Source organism: Papaver somniferum, unplaced genomic scaffold (assembly GCF_003573695.1).
Source record: "Papaver somniferum cultivar HN1 unplaced genomic scaffold, ASM357369v1 unplaced-scaffold_25, whole genome shotgun sequence".
Taxonomy (NCBI): domain Eukaryota; kingdom Viridiplantae; phylum Streptophyta; class Magnoliopsida; order Ranunculales; family Papaveraceae; genus Papaver; species Papaver somniferum.
In genome coordinates, this window is record NW_020635485.1 from 660,894 (window position 1) to 679,887 (window position 18,994).

The 18,994-nt window shown below is 37.7% G+C and overlaps 2 protein-coding genes across 3 annotated transcripts; both read right to left on the reverse strand.

Moving 5' to 3' along the window:
* Positions 1–8,775: 8,775 nt before the first annotated feature.
* LOC113341156 lies at positions 8,776–10,764 on the reverse strand. Its single transcript, XM_026586144.1, has 2 exons — positions 10,606–10,764; positions 8,776–9,259 (listed from the first exon to the last, which is right to left on the reverse strand). The coding sequence occupies exons 1-2, from the start codon at positions 10,682–10,684 to the stop codon at positions 8,955–8,957; spliced, it is 384 nt and encodes a 127-aa protein (XP_026441929.1). The 5' UTR covers positions 10,685–10,764; the 3' UTR covers positions 8,776–8,954.
* An 898-nt stretch (positions 10,765–11,662) lies between these two features.
* Positions 11,663–16,420, reverse strand: LOC113341162 (neutral ceramidase 2-like). 2 transcript variants are annotated; one of them, XM_026586148.1, is made up of 10 exons: positions 16,267–16,420; positions 15,340–15,748; positions 14,647–14,855; positions 14,235–14,552; positions 13,633–13,897; positions 13,264–13,534; positions 13,038–13,163; positions 12,868–12,931; positions 12,607–12,776; positions 11,663–12,472 (listed from the first exon to the last, which is right to left on the reverse strand). In XM_026586148.1, the coding sequence occupies exons 2-10, from the start codon at positions 15,687–15,689 to the stop codon at positions 11,924–11,926; spliced, it is 2,322 nt and encodes a 773-aa protein (XP_026441933.1). In that variant the 5' UTR covers positions 15,690–15,748; positions 16,267–16,420; the 3' UTR covers positions 11,663–11,923. The 2 variants fall into 2 exon arrangements, with proteins under 2 accessions (XP_026441933.1, XP_026441934.1); XM_026586149.1 differs by having other exon boundaries at positions 16,360–16,379.
* Between the last annotated feature and the right edge of the window lie 2,574 nt (positions 16,421–18,994).

Below are 18,994 nucleotides of genomic sequence, written 5' to 3' on the forward strand. Positions count from 1 at the left end.
TAATTGAACGTCCAAGATAGTTTCTTCATTGTTATTATCGACAGCGCGGGAATGTGAAGGAATAAGAGAAGACAGAGAAAAATATTGATTCATTTGTTTCTAGTAGAGAGATTAATTAGTGAAATAGCGTTTTGTTAGTTGAGATTTGAAGAACAAATTGAAGATTTCCTGCTGGTGAAGATGACGAGACGGAAGAAACGTTCTAAAGAGAGGTAACAAAAAAACCCTAATATGTTTTCATGGTTGTTTTTAACGTTTCAGTGATAAACAGACTATGGGTTTTGTTTGTAAGGTTGATTTATTTGGGTTTGTGGGTGTTTAGATTTCTAGGGTTTTCTCTGTTTATAAAATTTTTATGAAGTTCGAATGTGTTCTGTTGCTAATGAAGTTGTACTGATAATTTCACAAAGTTTGTTAATTTCAAAATTGGGTTATGCTGATTGATTTCAAAATTTAAATTGATTTCTAGGGTTTTTTATGGTTTCTGTGATAATTGATTTCTAGCGTCTTTATGGTTCTAGATTAGGATGGGTTTTTCACGATTTGTCTGAAATGGGTTTTACATAATTTGCCTGATACATATTTTGTTGTTCTTAATTGTAGAAAGCAAGTGGTTCAAGAGGTTATAAATGAGTTTCAACATGGAATATTTCCAAACAGAGATATTAAGGTCAAGGATCTAATCGACACTTCTATGTGTTTTGAGTTTAAGGGTTTGTCCAGAGAAGGTATGGGTATAAATCAGTTAAAGTATAGGATTAGTCCTATGTTGAGATTAACCAGTAGGGAGACATTGGACCATCTATGGTTTGTTGATCCATGCCTACCATCAAACATCATTAATTATGAAGAGTTGTGGTTTTTCTGGGAAAATGCAACTCAAGATGAACATGGTTGGATTACATTGTATTTAAAAGTGATGCCACTAGATGACAATGGTGAGATAGATGTATCTCATGTTACTGTAGGTTCAATGCCTCCTCCACCACAGATGACACCCAAAAAGAATGTGACTCCAAAGAATCCAGTCTCTAAGACTCCACCTAAACCAGTTTTTACTAGCGCTTCATCACCTAAGAGATGGCATGACAAGTCAGTTAGAAGAAGTCAAAGAATACCAAGGATGAAGAAGAAGAATCCTAGTAAAGTATTTATTGATTTAGCTGGTAGTGAAGAAGATGTTTCTGATGAATATGTTGATGATGGAGGTGTATCAGTTCCATAGTTTACTTAACAAACACAAGCAAGTGTAGCTGAGAATGATGATGGAGATGTTTATATTCCATAGTTTACTCAACAAACACAAGCAAGTGTAGATGAAAATAATCATGTTTTGGAGGCTAGTGGAGCTGAACAAGGTAATGAGATACCTATATTTGGAGACTATTTCAATCATGACTTTTGGGTTGAAGCTACAACACAGGCAGAAGTGGTGGAAGATTTGTTTGCAGTTGTCCAAGAGTACAAGAAAAGTGATGAGTATGTCATGCACTTGAAAAATGTAGAAGAAGATGAATGTAAGCCTGATGATGAGGATGTCCTGAAGATGAATGACAATGACAGTGAAGAGAAAGATATCAAGAGTTACAATAAGTTTCTACAAAAAGTTGAGAATGGGTATCTTTCAGATGGTACTTCAAGTGAGAGAAGTGATGGTGATAATGTTGATAATGATGCTGCAAGTGATGTTGATAATGTTGATAGTGATGCTGGTGATCCAAACTTTGGGGAGGTGGAGGTTGAGAATGACAAGGAAGGTATGTGATTGCTTTTGTCTCTTTTTTAACTTTGTTGTGTTTGATTGTAGATTTTTTCAATTTATTTAGTACTAATGCCCTTGTCTCTGTGGTTTTGTAGAGGACCATTATGGGGACTTGGTCTCTGACAGAGAAGAAGAAGGTAAATTGTCATTTGTTTTGTAGTCTTTTGTTTTTCTTATTCTTTGTTTGTTTGTTATGTTTGTTTGAAGGGCTCTAACTGAATCATTTATTTTTGGGAATTTGTATCAGAAACCAACAAGACTGATGGGCTTGAACTTATAGTATCATAAAGCAACAAGACTGATGGGCCTAATTGTTCAAAGCCTAAATGTTCAAAGCCTCATGATAACACACAGTTTGATGAAGAGCATGCACAACATTTTAAGGATGAGGAAGATGAGGAGATGTTCCCTGAGGGATACTTTTGAACAAGTGGATCCTTACAGCCTAGTTAAGGGAAGCAAGTTTGTCAGCAAGAAAGCATTCAAGAAGCATTTGAGGGCCTACTGTGTGAAGCATAAACATCAGGTCAAGTTTAAAGATTCAAACAACTACAAGATTAGGGTGAAGTGCGTTCATCGTGAGAAGACCAAGTGTCCTATGTTCATTTATGGAAGAGTTTTGAAGGGTGAAGGAACTACATTTACTCTGAGAAGTTGGAATGTGAAGCGCACATGCAATGGAAATATTAAAGGGGAAAACAGATGTGCAAATCCAAAATTTGTAGTTGGCTGGTACATGCAAAGGTTGGAGACTCTTGGTAACAGAAACAAGGGGAGAACAGCTGCACGCCCGGTCATGTGCCGTCTTTCTTTCGAGGATTTTGCAAAGCAGTCTCTTACAATATCGATAGGTCGGCTTGGCATATAGGTTTTGACCAAGGGGTCCCACTTGTTCGTCATCTGGTTGTTCCAGAAGTCTCATTGTCAACGTTTCTCGATGCTACTGTTCTTGTGTCGGGTAAAAATCTCCCTTTCCCGCTTGCGGAACGAAATCCATCAACAACCTCCAAATATAACACGTTTTGGCAGGATGAGTTTCTCGTTTTCCATGGATTCGTGAATGATGTGGTAGAAAACCGTCGCGGTTAGCCTTCTTCCGCGGTTTTAGCGGAGCATCCACTGTTGAGGGATATTTCTTTGCCCAAGCGAAAATCCATTAGCCCGAATGCAGATAGTCCCCAAGTGAAGGAGCGAAGATCTAAAAGTTGTGCAGATGGTTCCCAGTCAGATTCGATAACCCTACCGACTTTCATCTCGTCTAATATGCGAGTATGTATGATTTTCCTCTTGATTTTAGTTGGATCGCGTATATCCTTGTTCCCTTTTCTGGGTATCCATCGTTGCATCTTGCCTAGGGTCTAAGCAGCGTGAACGCCTTTACCAAACATGCAAGTAGTCAGAAAACATCGTTTCTCGAGACGAAGGGTGGCGCTGCTGAGCCTATTCATGGTGATGGGGAACCCGAGAATGATGAAAGTTCTGAGTCCAGTGATGGCGAGAGTAGTTCTTCCGACAACAGTGCTGAATATTCCTCTAGTCGGTCTGAAAGAGAATCAGTGAGTCTCCCGCATGTTTTTTTTTTCTTTTGGAAAATATCTAATCCGTGATATTACAGGGGGAAGCCGTTTCTGAAGACGACCCTGAGATGGAGACTGGCGGAGATACAGCTTTGTCTCCAACTGTGGCAGCCGCACCGGGTGACCTTGAAATGGATGTTGATCGAGATGCAAACGCCATTGTGACTCATACAATGGAGAGTACTCCAGTGGCCGTGGGTGCAATTGTCGTTAGGAATTCCTTGCCGGTCGCTGATGCAGTCGCGGGCGCCACTTTCAATCCTCCATACCTGGTTCCTTATCCGGATCATGTGTTGATCGGGGGATTTAGCGTGCCAGCTAAACATGTGGCGCTATACACTAAGATATGGGGAAGCTACGGACATATAGCCACAACCAAGAAAATTACTAGTCGATTTGCGTTAGTTAAGCGTGTGGAGGAAGCTTTGTCTTTAATTAACGACATGTGCAACGTGACAGGTCACATTGTTTCTGAGGATGTAGTCTCGAGCTAGAGGTTCCATCGTGACGTGTGTGTAAACTTTGAGTTTAATGTTCCTTGGTTCGTAGAAGGTCTCTCTGAGGTTGAAAAGTTGTTGTCCGAAACAGTCGAAAGTCCTTCTGCGAATATGGTGAAGAAGCAGGAAGTGGAAGTTGAAAAGCTGTCCAGGAAACTAAACTTGAAGAGGGCGGCCCTTCAAAGCGCAAAGGAGATTCTCGCCAAGAAGAGCAATCCATTTTTGGAAAACTTTCCTTGAACACATTTTTGTCTTTTGAACTCCTTATTTTAGTTTTTTTTTTTTGAAAGGTGAATGAAACGCCTACTTTATGGTTTTAATTTTCTGAATTTTTGGGTTGATAGAAAAAGGCTACCTTGATGGTTTTGGAATATTATTCTGGATGAACTGTTTTAGGATGATGTCGTTTTTGGTTATGATTGTAAGTAACACAAACATCCCAGGGAAAATATGGAAACATGAACGTTGGGTGTCGGTAGATAACATGGGATGAAACATAACATGGCTATCGATTTTATCATTCCCGTGAAAAACTTGAAATAGTAAACCATGTATTTTGTCTAGGCAAGACTTACTCGGTTTTTTGGATCCGATACGAAAACGAATCAGGTGCAATTCCGACTTTCGTGGGAAATACCGCGATTGTGGAAAGTCCCATGTCGTCCCTGAGTCACTTTATGATCGAGTCGTTGATCCCTGAGCGGATCGTTTTGCTTTTAACCTCTGGGAAGTCCCCAATCGCCCCTTGCCGCGTCAAGACTGGTTAGATCATTCGCTTTTAAACTCTAGGCAGTCCCCAGTCATCCCTTGCCGTGTCAAGACTGATAATCGGGTCGTCTGTTAACTGAGTCGTCGATCCCTGAGCGGATCGCGTGCTTCTACCATCTTGATGTCTGAGTCGAATCATGAAATTGATGGTCGAAAATTGACATTGTAACCAAAAGATCAATCTCCCACTGTGGTCGCCAATTATTTGTAGGTGAACATGGTTTCTGCTGATTTTGGTAATTTCGAGTGTGTGGGTGAGAAAAAAATTTAAACCCTGAACAATGTACTGCAAGTGAGTACTTTAGATTCGAGAGATCAATCTGTACAAGTCCGTCCTAAACCGATAAATGGCAGTTCTAGACTTGCTTCGGTCACAAAGTGAATGAGAATGAGTTGGTTTTGGGGAGGGAAGCAAGGAAAGTGTTGAGACCAGAATAGTTGATTCTGGAAGAGTAGTTGTTTCACGACTTGTATCAGAAATTAGGAAGCTAACCGATGGAAAGCTAGCAAATGTTTTCTGAGTGTTGTATTGCTCCTGACTGAACTTGTTCTTCGGTGGAAATAGGTAAGACCTATTTATACAATTCGAAGTGAAACGTACTCTGGTCTCATTAACGAATGGTAAATGAGTGAGTAAATGAGAGGAGGTGATGACCGGTCAAGCTTGGAATTGATGTTCCATAAAAGAAAGCGTTTCACCATTACTTCCCATGTTTACTAACATCCTCATTCTTATTACACTTTCTTATAACGGGCATAGTGTACGCCGCACGCTGTAAACCGCCAAACCAATACCCAAATAGGATCCCCAGTTTGTGATATGTTTTGATGTCTCGAATGTTTTTGTGGAAAACATGTAACATGTTGTTGTTTTCCTGGAAAGTCGAGCTTGGGAGACTTGCTGGCTTGGTGACCTTCGACGATCAAGATTTTGCATCTTAAGAGGAAAGGTAGTCGTTGATCGCCGCACGCTTCCGTTCTTTGGTAGTCGCATAGGGAAGGCTAGTATGGAGGCGCGGCAAGGTTGGCATGCTATGGCGCGGTTTGGCGCGTCCAAATTAGGGTTTCGCGCCAAAGGTTACCATGCGTTGTCTGGTAACCTTGGATGGCTAGGATTTTCTCCTAGGATTGAAGGGCGACCGTTGATTGTTGCACGCCTTCGTTTTAGTAGCCGCATAGGGAAGGCCAGCATGGTGGCGCGGCTAGGTTGGCATGGCATGCCTTGGCGCGATTTGGCGCGGCCAAATTAGGGTTTCGGGCCAAAGGTTACCGTGCGTTGTCTGGTAACCTTGGATGGCTAGGATTTGCTCCTGGGATTGAAGGGCGACCGTTGATTATTGCACGTCTTCGTTTTAGTAGCCGTATAGGGAAGGCCAGCATGGTGGCGCAACTAGGTTGGCATGCCTTGGCGCGGTTTGGCGCGGCCAAATTAGGGTTTCGGGCCAAAGGTTACCATGCGTTGTCTGGTAACCTTGGATGGCTAGGATTTGCTCCTGGGATTGAAGGGCGACTGTTTATTGTCGCACGCCTTCATTTTAGTAGCCGCATAGGGAAGGCCATCATGGTGGCGCGTCTAGGTTGGCATGCCATGGCATGGCATGCCTTGGCGCGGTTAGGCGCGGCCAAATTAGGGTTTCGGACCAAAGGTTACCATGCGTTGTCTGATAACCTTGGATGGCTAGGATTTGCTCCTGGGATTGAAGGGAGACCGTTGATTGTCGCACGCCTTCGTTTTAGTAGACGCATAGGGAATGCCAGCATGGTGGCGCGACTAGGTTGGCATGCCATTGGCATGGCATGCCTTGGCGCGGTTTGGCGCGCCCAAATTAGGGTTTCGGGCCAAAGGTTACCATGCGTTGGCGCGGTAGCATGAGAATGTTAGGGTTTTGGACAGGTGATGTCAATCAATGTTAAGGGTTCTGTCGTGGAACATGACACATAGAAAGAAAAAAGGTAACCTAATAATTCTTACATAAGCATGCTGATCGGTTCAATAAATGTGCTAATGGTCATAATGATGTCATGTCAGATGTGCGGTTTTACGATTTTAAACCTAGGCTAAAAACCACCATCAACAGGTTCTTAAACGGTTCCGTCAAATACCGCAACAGTAGGTAACACGCTCCTTGTGACTTCTAGTAACGTGAATTCTCAAAGAAATCTCGAACATAACTTGGCATAGGTTAAAATAAAGCCTAGACAAATAAAGCTTCCAGTTGAACGTTATGGAAATTCTCGCTTTTTATTGGCAGAAATAAGACTTTTACGGAATGAGAGTTTTGGCATACGCTTATCAACATATGATCTGTAAAAAAATTTAAAAAAGGAAATCTTACCTTGCCATGTTTTAAACTCTATAGAAGTACAAATTCAATTCAGAAATAGCTAACCTATAATATGAGGACTCAAAACCATATTAAGATTTAGGAACCCAAAAACAAATAAATAAAAAATAAATAAATATTTACAACAAATATATATACATGTAGATGATATACTAATTTTTTTTCTTAAGGCACACGATACCAAAAAAAAGTTTAAAAGGTTTAGGCATTACAATAAACACAAAACAAACCAAAAAAAAAAATCATAGACCTTTTGTCAGTTGTTTTATATCATAACATGCAAACATATGTAAAGAAAAGTACCAATTTTGTTCATTATTATCTTTGATTATTTTCATCCAACGATTATAATTTTTATATCCCATAAAAACTACAATGCAATACTTGTATTGTATTAAAGCTCGGTGCTACTGGGCTACTATCAATTTTCATTCAAATTCTATCAAAAAGAAAAAAAGCTATGCTGGTGGATATAATGGAAAGACACGGGCACCTATCAGTTCTTAGGCCTATTCTTATGGATATGGCAAAAAAAATGTTGTTTGGCATGTCATGCGGCATGCCAAATGAGTTTCCTCAGTATGGTAGATATGCCTGATTAAAAACATATATTTAATTGTGTTGGGTGGGATCCTAATGAATAAAAAATATGTTTGTGTTTGTGTGGTGAGGTATTTATAAAAGTTTTAGTATTATAATATATTCAGTGGGGCCCGGTAAATATAAAAGTATATTAGAATAATGAAAAAGCAGAAAAGAAGGAGAATTTTTATATATATATATATATAATTACTTGGAGATAAAGAGAATATCGCTGGAGTTAAAGAGAAATCGTCAGCGATAAAGTGAATATCTCTCAGCAAAGAGATAGAATCTCTATCGCTCGATGGAAACTCTATCGTGTATGCCTATATGCCAGGAATAACATATATGCATATGAGTTTGGCAGTTTGGCATACCCATAGTGGGTGCATATATACCAAAAATCAATGTCTGGTATGTGCATAGAAATAGGCCTTATCATCATTTTATTTAGAGGAAAAAAATAACAAAAAGATATGGACTACTATTAACTCTCGTAAGCATTTTATTTAGAAGAAAAAGAGTAAAAATATGACATGGAAAAATATCACTTTTAAATTATTATTTTATTTAAAAAGTAAAAGAGCTTCGCTGAAGGGTATAACAAATAGGCATGACAATTTTCAATTTTGGACATCATTTTTTTGGTTTTCTTTTTTTTTTTTTTTGTGGAAAAAAATAATAACAGAAAGGCATGGATAACTATCAACTTTCATTATCATTTAGGAAAAAAGAATAATAAAAAAATACGGGCAAATACCAAGAATTTTTTTTATCAATTTTCGTCGCCATTTTATTAAGAAGAAAAAGAGTAACAAAAAGACACGTGCAACTGTTAGTTTTCAATTATTATTTTATTAAAATAAAAAGGAGCTTTTGCTTGAGGGTATAAAAAAACACATAGGAACAATATCAATTTTCATCGTGACCGGGAATTAACATTTTTGAACGTAAAAAAGCCTTTGATCTGTATAAATTCGTAAGGTGAAATTAGGCACCCCATTACATAGCGCGAGTAACAAATCTAAATTTAATGATTTCTCTAAATAAACTTTCTAAGCGGTTGAAATATGCACCATGTTGGGCGTATTTTAAGATTATCTTTTGCTTGAGATACTAGAATATAATGCAGATTTTTAATAACAAAATTGTTTGCGGAAATGATCCTTATTGCGAAAGTTTGATGCCGAAATTCTAATGCAAGACATCGACAGCTCCCACTACGGACCAACATAAGACAGTCTTATTTGAGAACGAAGTATTTCAACTACTAGTGGAACATTTTATTTATTTTTGATCCAAATAAGAGTGAAACATCGTGGATCCACTGCTTCAAAAAAAAAAAACAAAAAAAAAAACATGGATATACTCTCCTCACGTTGGCCACTTCCAACTACTACTAGGATCATGTTGGATTAATTTACTAATCTGATGAAGTGAAGGAAAGCTTCTGTACGTTACTACAACAGCAGTAGCACTGTAATGTGGCTGAGGCTATAGTATCGCATTGGTTGTGGACGGTCGTGTATTTGCTTCTTCCACATTGCCCCAGGCAGTTTCTCTTGCACCTCGGGCAAGATATTTTGCTTGTTGCCACTATTACCTGTCCGATATATCCACCGTCAAAATAGCAAACTGCGTTTCCATCACCGCTTAAATTGGTGGTCATTGCAAGATCCAAAATTGCATTTCCGTCGTCTGAATTAGTAGTCTGTGCAAGATCCCGAACTGCAACAACAAAAACATTGCTCAAAACCCTCTTTTTCTACCAAAATTATTTTTGCATATATATATATATATATATATATATATATTCCAATCAACTATCAAGAGATAACAAATGGCCTCTAAAGTACCGGTTACCAAACAGGAGGGAGGATCCCCTCACACTTTTGTTTGCATACTATCTCACACCTTCAGCATTATTTTTGTAAATAAAAACAAAACGGTAATGTATTTGAAGCTCATATTTTGAGAATATATTCCTTTTACGTAGTTCTATGTTCCTACCAAAAATCAGCATATTCCAAAACGTATAACACCATCATCTACTACCTTGAAAATAAGCCGTCGAAATCAATAGATTTTTAACCATTGAAAATTAGATTGGTAGATGGTGGTGTTATATGTTTCTAAATACGCTCATTTTCGATAAATATGTAGGGTTTTGTAAAAAGAACGTATCCCAAAATATCAGCTTCAAATCCAATACCATTTGATGATTCATAAATACAAGCCTAAAATGTGAGATAATGTAAGAATTAAATTGTGAAGGGATCCTCCCTCGCCAAATAAAAGGTTGCCTTTAACTCAAACCCTAGTTAGCAATTCGGGATTCGTCAAACGTACGGAACGGTAAACGTACGAGTATTATACGGTTTTGTAAAGTCCAAAATTCGGTCCAAAATTCGGTCAACGGGACGTGATTCGTCAGTAATTCGGAACGGCATACGTACGTGTATAATTCGATTTATAAATGTGAGTTCGGCTCTGAAAATTCGGTATCTATATATAACAAATAATTTGTATTTATAAGGTCATAGACCAATTTTTATGCATATGTGTGAGTTATTTAAAGAAAAAATAAACTTAATATGATGATATTAATAATATATACAACATTAGTTATCTAAGAGGACGTCGTATGGTGGTTTAGATGCTTGGTTAGTGAGTTTGAGATCTCTCTCACCTTCACCTTCAAATCTCTTCAGTCGTTTTTGTTTCATAAAAATTACAACACGTCTAATATTCGGTCGTGTATGTTCGGGAGGCAGTAAATCCCAAAAAGTGGAGTCTTTGAAAAGTAAAATCTAAAGAATTTATGGCGAATTAAGCGGACGTATCATTCGGGATACGTAAAATTCGTGAACGATTCGCAAATAATCCGGGAATGCCACATAATACGCGACTTGGGTTCGGAATTGCAAACGTACGCGAATAAGACGGTAAAATTCGTGATACGGAAAAATCATACATCTCATTTCAATGAAAACCGACCATGAGATCAAGCCTAGCCAAGCCCAAGCTTAATTTCCAAATGCATATAAAGGGGAAAAATACATGTGTATACGTACCAGAAGAAACGGATACAGTAATCAACAGCAAGATAGAAGCAGCAACGAAAATGGGAGAAGCACAAAATAGCTTAGCCATTATGGTATTAACTAAAGACTGTTTTCTGAATCAAAATAAAGCACAGTGGATAAGTTTAGAGACTCCAGTGATTGAATCAGCTTTAAATAGAGAGAAAGACTACTAGCTTAGCCATTATAATAACATTAGTCGGGAGTGGTGGCCAACTTATCATGCATTGCATCGCTGCTGGCTGCTGCTTTATTTTGCTTGAGCACAACTCGCAAATAAGATATAACTTAATATAAAGGTGGGCTTCTTTTGGCAGTTTCAGTTTTACTGTGCTTGTATCGACAACGCTGGTGTTATCTTTTTTATTTTTCTTTATAATCAATAACTAATTTTTTTTATTATGAAAACGATCCGTGTTAGATTGTGTATGTTTCCTTCGTTTATGGAAAAAAATTACTATCATTTTTGTAATTTAACCTGCTTTTAATCTACAATAAAACGTGATAATATCTATTTTCTAAAGAGGAAGGTAGTATATCTTAAAAAAGTTTACTGCATGTTCTAACATGATCCACAAAATAAAGAAAATTTTGTTGCCAAAACTCAGAACTTTTAATTGGTTGCCATGTAAAACCAACAACTACATAAGAGGGAATGGCAGCCTCCCCAATCTATAGAGATAAGAAAGAATCATATTCAATTTAATAACATATATCCTTAGCTCAATTTCAGGGCCGAATGGTTAGTGGCGGCTTTATTTCTTTATTGCCTCTTCAGCTCATGCAATAATATTATGACGCCTACTCAGACAGCAGGTGGAGTTGGAGTTGTCCTTAGCTTTGCCAATTGGGCTAAGAGTTAATCTAGATTCTAAATGCTATCTACTAAATTTCGTAGGATTTTTTTTCGACTAATGCTGTCAATTAGACCGGAGGTTCTCAAATCACTGGAGTAAACTACCCGTTGCCTGAAGAATTATTGTTGGATTAGCTCGTGTTGCACTGGATATATACAGAGTTAACGGTCCAATCTCAAACAACAATTCTAGAACCAAAAATGATGTCCAACATTTGTAACCAATATAGGACAATTCCCTTGCCAAAAAGAGAGTTCCAATACCAATCTCTTACAACAAAAACTTCGCTTTCCTCAAACCAATATGTAAGAAACTGTTATAAATTTAACAGCAAGGAAAATCCTCGGCTACAATCCTTCTTTTCTGTCACATGGGGGATCGTTTTCTGAACAAGACTAATTAAACTATACTTATATGCGCTTTAGATTAACAGTACGTACCAGAATATGGTATTATACAACTACAAAGGCACGGGATGAACCAGTGAAACGGCTGATTGACCCCAACAAGCTCTTTGCCGCACCGAAATGTCTTATCCTATACACACCTGAAACTGCTGACTCTGGAATTATCCAATCTATAGTTGCAAAACTATAAGCACTAAGTTTCTTAGGTCTCCACCATTTGAATAGCAAACAGAAATCATCGTCGTCATAAGCTGGGACCCATGTATCCTTGCCCTTAAGAATTTCAACTAGTGCAAATGTTCCTTCGGTCATCAGGTCATTCCTTGGACATCCTGTCCAAAAAGTAACACTTACATTGTCCCTCCTGTGGAAGGTGGAGTTTTGAGGAATTTCGGTTTTGACGTCCCCAAATTTGACACCAAGAGGAGTGAAATCTACAACAACTGGTGTGAGCAAGCTAATTTGCTTATTCAAAAGATCTGGGGGTTGTGGACCTGGATTGACAGTCAACCCACTAATGAGAGCCGTCGCCAATTTCTTGAACTCCTGTATGTATGCACTGAGTGTATGTGGGCCATATAGTGTCGAGGCACCCTGAGCATCAAGATAAAAAGCCAGAGAAATGGTTGAATAATGTAAGCTTATTCACTGATATAGAGCTATGTTCGAGGGTCTTTACCAAATAGAGGAAAATATAAGTTGAAGTCATTTGTTTGAACTATACTGACCTCATATCTCTGTATTTGGTACTCCTCAAAGGTGGTAACATACTGCGAATATGAATTTGTCAGGCCCGCGATAACAACATGAGTGTTGCTGTCAAATTCTCCATGACCTCCACTCGTGAGTACTGACTTCACAGCATCACGTAGACGTCTTCCAGCCATGGTGGTAAATTCTGTGGAGTGGGCAGAAAGATACTACATTCCAGTCAAGCCAGTCTAGACACTAAAAGGACTCGAAACTGAAATAAGAAAACCAGCTCCTACCTCCAGGTACGCTGAGAATGACTAGTTGCCCTATCCGCAAAATTTGAATCGGAAGTATTGAAGGCTACACAAGTCATCATAAATTTGAATCAGAGAAAAAAACAAAAAGATTTGGAATTTTGTTTCACACAAAAAATTTAGAGCAAAGAGATCCATATTTTAGAACTCACAGCCCAGTCATACGGTTCTTTCATTTCACCAGTATCGAGTAAAATAGGCTTTGGATGCTGACAATCTACTTGTTCCTGCCCTGGCTTTTTCAGTATGTTCCTCACCAACCGCCAAAAGGGATTACCCTAACACATTATTAGAGATACCCCAATCACACAAATACACAAGTCAAAAATATAATATGGTTAAAAAATGTGTATTTATCCATATCAACTCTCTAGTTACCTTGACGTCGCCTTGTGAGAAGTCAAAAGCTCCTGGCCCATCAGTGGTTCCAGCAGCAAAAGCAAACCCCATTGCAGCAGGACATGTTTTTACCGTCTGATGTCCTCCACCTTGTTTAGGAATATCAACCTCAAGCTTTGACAAGTCTAAGTATGTATGCCTGTAGTCAATCTTCCCATTCAACTTCTCAGATGCTTTGCTGAACAAATCAGCAGCCTTTCTAAATTGCCTATCCCCGATGATGCGAGTACTCTCAAATTCATCTGGGTAACTGCAAGGTACACAAAATGATATTTTTGGAATGTACATAGATATTAGATGCAGGAAATTAACCTAAATAGAAATTAAAGAGGCCAGAGGAATAGGTACCCTGGGCCACGACTGTAACACAATTCATTCTTCCCACCGCAGGTACTGTGATTAAATTCACAAGGTAGCCCAGTGTCTATGCAGAAAGCACCAAGCACATTAGGGCTAACGTCTCCACAATTTGACTGGCAAAATGCGGAAACAAAACTAGGCCTGTCAGCCTGCCGGATCGTACTACGAACACGGCTTACAGAACTAAGCAGTCTTGTAGCAGGTCTTCCACCAGAAGACTCGAAGGAGGCAGCAAGCACGTTTAGTTCGTCATCTGAAAGAAAGGTTTTACAAACATTAATGGAAAAAAAGAGGGCCAGATGAAAATGTTGTTTCTTTCACGCAATACCAACCATGACAACCAAGAATCAAATTGGTCCCTTGACTTGAGAGTACCACTACTACTTGCTAGGCAAAATGCGAAATGCACGAAGTCATGCCAAATTGGAGTAATAATCATTCCCCTCATAATTAGCTAACATTCTGAGGTTCCACAATCATTTTACACTACTTCTACAAGAAAAAGAAATCAACCCAACATAACACAGATATTTCTACCAGATAATCTCCTAACTGTAAATAGTTAACATGCTAGGATTGGTGGAACTTACAATTTCTACGCAGATGAGAAACTATGTTTGAGACTCTTCTTGGGATCCCATTAGATGAACCTTTCTTTTCGGCCCAGTCTTCCATGAACCTTGCAGCGGCACCTTTGTTGTCTCCACTGATCAATCCATTTGTACGACTCATCGAAGTCCCATGAGTTGGAAACCAATTGAAGCTGCCAACCGGGCCCCATTCATTATCCACAAACTTCAAGAGGATCATTTCTTTATCAACATTATACTTGTATTTATTCCGCTCAGCTAAGGGATTGTTAAGATAAGCACTAGGACTACGGCTTATACCAGCATCTAAGAGCTCGCCTGTAAGTGGACGTGACATTATAGATTTTATCTTTCTAGAATGCAACAAAAAGTCAAAACCAAGGGAAGTTAAGATACAAGTCAACAATCATACCTTTATTTACAAAAACTGAACCTGGTTGGAGGTTTTCATGAGCTATTATAATACTTTTCTCGATACCATCAACAACAGCATCAAATGACTGACGCACAAACCCAAGAGATGTCACAATGTAAACAACATACTGAAGATAACCACCAGGGCCTGCATGAGTGTGGATACCACTAATAGCCACATTCTGGTCGGTATACAAATCTCCGTACCTAAGAAAGGAAAGACATGACTGAGGTTAGCCCTAAAGTTAGACCAGGGAAAGCATTACTAGAAAATTCAACAAATAGATTAATACCAAGACTTAATGTAGATATAATGAAATCGAAGCTAGTGGGATTGTACTTCCAGCAGAATAACTTCTATTTACAATGAGGTCAGAAATCTGAATATCTTAGTTTGGCCAAACAACTTTGCCAAAAGTTCAAAGGTGAAGATAATAGAAACACCATAACATTAACCGAGGCATTTGCTATCCTTTTATTGTACTTTCTCAAACGCTAGATTGCAAACCAAAACCAAATTGCCTTGCAAGCTTTTTACTAACATAAAAATTAACTAACTAGTGAAAACACAGTTGTTGGTGCAAAATCTTGAAAGTACACCAGGAGTTATCTCACAGCCTTAAGCAGTTAAAATTTATAGACTAGATACTCGATTAGATGCCGGGAACAAAACAACACTAGATAAGATTACCTTGTCTTTAGTCTCTCAAGCACTTTAATTGTCACGATTTGTGAGGCCATACACGCATCAAGATTAACAAATACCACCCTCTTCCTCTTGGGCTCCGCGACAATAAAAGTACGAGCCCTCAACCTGAAGTGAACTCCAGAAGTAACCTGTTCCGTATTTGCATACCCCATCATGTTAACATCTGCTGCAGGTCCAGTTATGTCATAGCTTCCAAGTCCAATCAAATACTGGGAGGAGGAAGCTGAGAACGTTTCTATACAACACTGTGAAAATATCATCAAGGAGAACCAGAAGCAGATGCTATTGCACGGCTTCCGTCCATCGCCATAACAATGAGAGAAAATCGCCATACTTCCTTCTCTAACTGACACTAAAGGTCGTCACTAATCACTATATCCTTGACATTGTCCTTCAAACAAAGATCACCACGAAGAGACAAATTCACAGTCAGCATAGTTCAAAAAACAATTATCCAAACCATGAAGGAAAATTATAAGCTAAATCGCAAAGAGGAAGCAACCCTTAATCCAGTAACAACAACAATTTCAAACCGCAACCACTTGAAAACATACCCAAAAAATAAAGAGAAAGAAACCCATCCCACTGGTACAAGCAAACAAATTAAAAATCCAGTTCACGAAATTCACGAACCATTTTCGGAAATTAAGCCTATAAACAAAAAAACATCCCAACAAATTTTGTAATCTAGTTCAAGTTAGTTAGAATGTAGTTGTATTCCGAGAGAAGGCGATGAATAACACTAAATCAGTGTTAGAAATGAAACTCCAAAGCCGAATTCTAACAAGCATTTTAACAAAAACACAAACAAAATCTCATTTCCCAAGTCCTAAGCATTCAATTTAGCAAAATTTAAAATCATAATCAATCAGAAATGCAAGAAATTAATTTGGGGAAAAACATGTGTACCTTGTTTGAAGGAATAGTTTGATGTGTAGAGAAAATGAAGGTTTTAAGGAATGAATTTGAGGAAAAAAAAACCTAAAACCACACTCAACCAACCTGCTTTTGATCTGCTATTCAATTTCAATGGAGTAGTCACTCTCAAGCAAAGAAATAATCAATGAATGGAATATAGGAGTGGTGGTACTATATATGGGTAATGTTTTGGTGCTTGGACGTTTGTAGAATAATTGTAGTCCCGTTTTTTGACGCTAACAACAACTTCTACTCACTGAGTGAGTGAGGGAGGCAGTCGTCAGATTGTCCCACTACCTGTAAATACAGTTCGTGTTTAACTCTCGGGCAGTTGAGGAAAGTAATTATGTGACTTAAATACCCCTGTTTAGACCAAGAATATCAAAAATTTCAGTAGAATTTACGCAAAGAAAACTGTGGACTGTGGAGTATCATTTAGCTTCCATTAATGGGAACATTTTACTCATTCCATGGGAGAATAGTAACTTAATAAAAGAGATCAAATACTTAAATCCTGTTTGGTATAGTTTTCAAAAACAGTTTTCTGTTTTTAAAAACAGAGAAAAGAGAAAACATGAGAAAACGTGTTTGGTAAGGACATTTTCACAAAATGTTTTCTATCTGTTTTCTGTTTTTAAAAACAAAAAAATGAAAACAACAAATTATTGTTTTCTGTGTTTTCTCTTTTTTTCTTTTCTTTATTCTTTTCTTCTTTTGAGAACAAAGTAAGAGATGGGGAATGACTGCAAGTGAGTCATGGCTAATATCACTATCTCTTAGACGAATCTTTACATTTGATCCGATTTAGTTGGTTTTCCTTGTTTTCAAAAACAGTTTACCAAACAATTTTTAGAAAATGAAAACAAGGAAAAAAAAGGTATGTTTTTAAAACAGTGGAAAACTATTTTTGAAAACTGTTTTTCAAAACTGTACCAAACAGGCCCTTAATTTCTAGTTTTTCTTTTTGTGAGTTTAAATATGTTAGTCGAGATGACAATCAGGTCGCAGACGCTATTGCCAAAAATGTCAGGCAAACAACAATGCCCCTTGAATCCTCTGGAAATTTTGATCCAGCTATTTGTGGTCTTCTAGCAACTTTATCATCCTGGCCAAATTGGGGTATACCCAGATTAATTGAGGTATACCCATTTTGTTCCCAACCATAATAGAAGGTTAAGGGGTGTCTAATATGTGTAAAGTTACCTAATTACCCTTCTCCTAATAATAACCTAACCACCTCTTTTGGGTTTTAGATCAAAACCTTATTAATTTCTTTCCTTCTCCTTTATCATCAATGTAATGATCAATTCCTTTCTCCTACTCTATATTTCATCGTTTTCAAATGAAAAAATATCGTCGATTATGATCTTTTTTATTGTCGATTAATCCTTTCAAACTCATTCCAGTACTTTGTTTTGTTATTTCAATGAAAAATTAGATCAGAAAGTTTGAAATTGTTGAATTGTAGTTACACAGTCGGCATGGTCTTTGTTTGTCGAGCATGCCAACTTTTCATATTTATTTTTAGTCGGCAAGGTTATAAGATGAATAGCATGCCGACTTTTAAAAGAGTTTTGTTTCTGAAAGTAATATTTACAGTGTCGGTGTAGCGCCCCCAAAGCTAGCAGCTGACAAATCCAAGAGATTAACTAAATAAAGAGGCACTAAAAATCTAAATCATTTACTTAAGCATTCAATTAAGAAAACTGCATCAAAACTTAACCCAAAAAACTAGCCCCGCTCTGAAATATATGTATAAAAGAACTTTTCTCAAATGATACATATACAATAGTCATATGTTTTACAAATCGAATATACAACATAATAAACATAGACGAAGTTAACCAATTAACGAACTCAAGCCTTGAAGCTTTCGCTGCGCAACTTTGATCTGTCTCTGAAACTGAACGAGGGAATGGGTGAGCACATCATCCCTAAAAGGGGTGCCCATTAGGAATAACACCTAACTTTTAATCAATCATTGGAATGATTTGGAGAACAATTCATGTTTCCCCAAAACACTAAAAGACAACCAAAACACAAAAATAAACAAACATGGTATATGGAACTAACTTCTTCTTCAAAACAATGAATTATTGGATGTCGACAAATTCCTTACACATCCAATTGTATACATTGACAATGAAATTGTATTGGATGTCGACCAATTCCTTACAGATCCAATATTATGCATTGATGTCGACCAATTCCTTACACATCAATGTTGGTACCGACCAATTCCTTACACACCAAAGTAAAGGAGCCTATCCTATATACCTCATATGATAATGTTCATTTCCCAAACAATTCATAAAGACAAACAAAGCATTACAATTCCTTTCCAAGCAATAGAAAGATTAAAAGAATCAACAGTAGTTTCAGAATTTGAAAAGAACAATGCATGAATTTGTTAAACATAAACTTTGGTAAAAGAAAACAACAATAATCACAAAAGAGATAAATGTAAATTCCCACCTCTTTTGATGACAAGCCATGCATGCCTCGAGATCCACAATCCACATGTTCATCCTTTGAATCGATCGTTGTTAATATAAACTAACTGTTAATCACACAAGAACTCTAAGAGTTTAGCCAAAATGGCTCATACAAGAATCATACAAGTCTATCTAATGGTTCTAAGCCCAAACATGACTTTACATCTTTTTCATTATCTATTTTAAGCATATCTAAGGTTTACTAAATCAATTAGATTGGTTTT

Excerpts from the sequence above, each read along its gene's own strand:
- LOC113341156 (XM_026586144.1), bottom strand. The coding sequence starts at position 10,684 with ATGGCTAAGCTATTTTGTGCTTCTCCCATTTTCGTTGCTGCTTCTATC. Across the intron at positions 9,260-10,605 it reads TACTGTATCCGTTTCTTCTG|TTCGGGATCTTGCACAGACT; the intron begins GTACGTATACAC and ends TTGTTGTTGCAG.
- LOC113341162 (XM_026586148.1), bottom strand. The coding sequence starts at position 15,689 with ATGGCGATTTTCTCTCATTGTTATGGCGATGGACGGAAGCCGTGCAAT. Across the intron at positions 14,856-15,339 it reads CTTGAGAGACTAAAGACAAG|GTACGGAGATTTGTATACCG; the intron begins GTAATCTTATCT and ends TTCCTTTCTTAG. Across the intron at positions 14,553-14,646 it reads TTCAGTTTTTGTAAATAAAG|GCGAGCTCTTAGATGCTGGT; the intron begins GTATGATTGTTG and ends GTCCACTTACAG.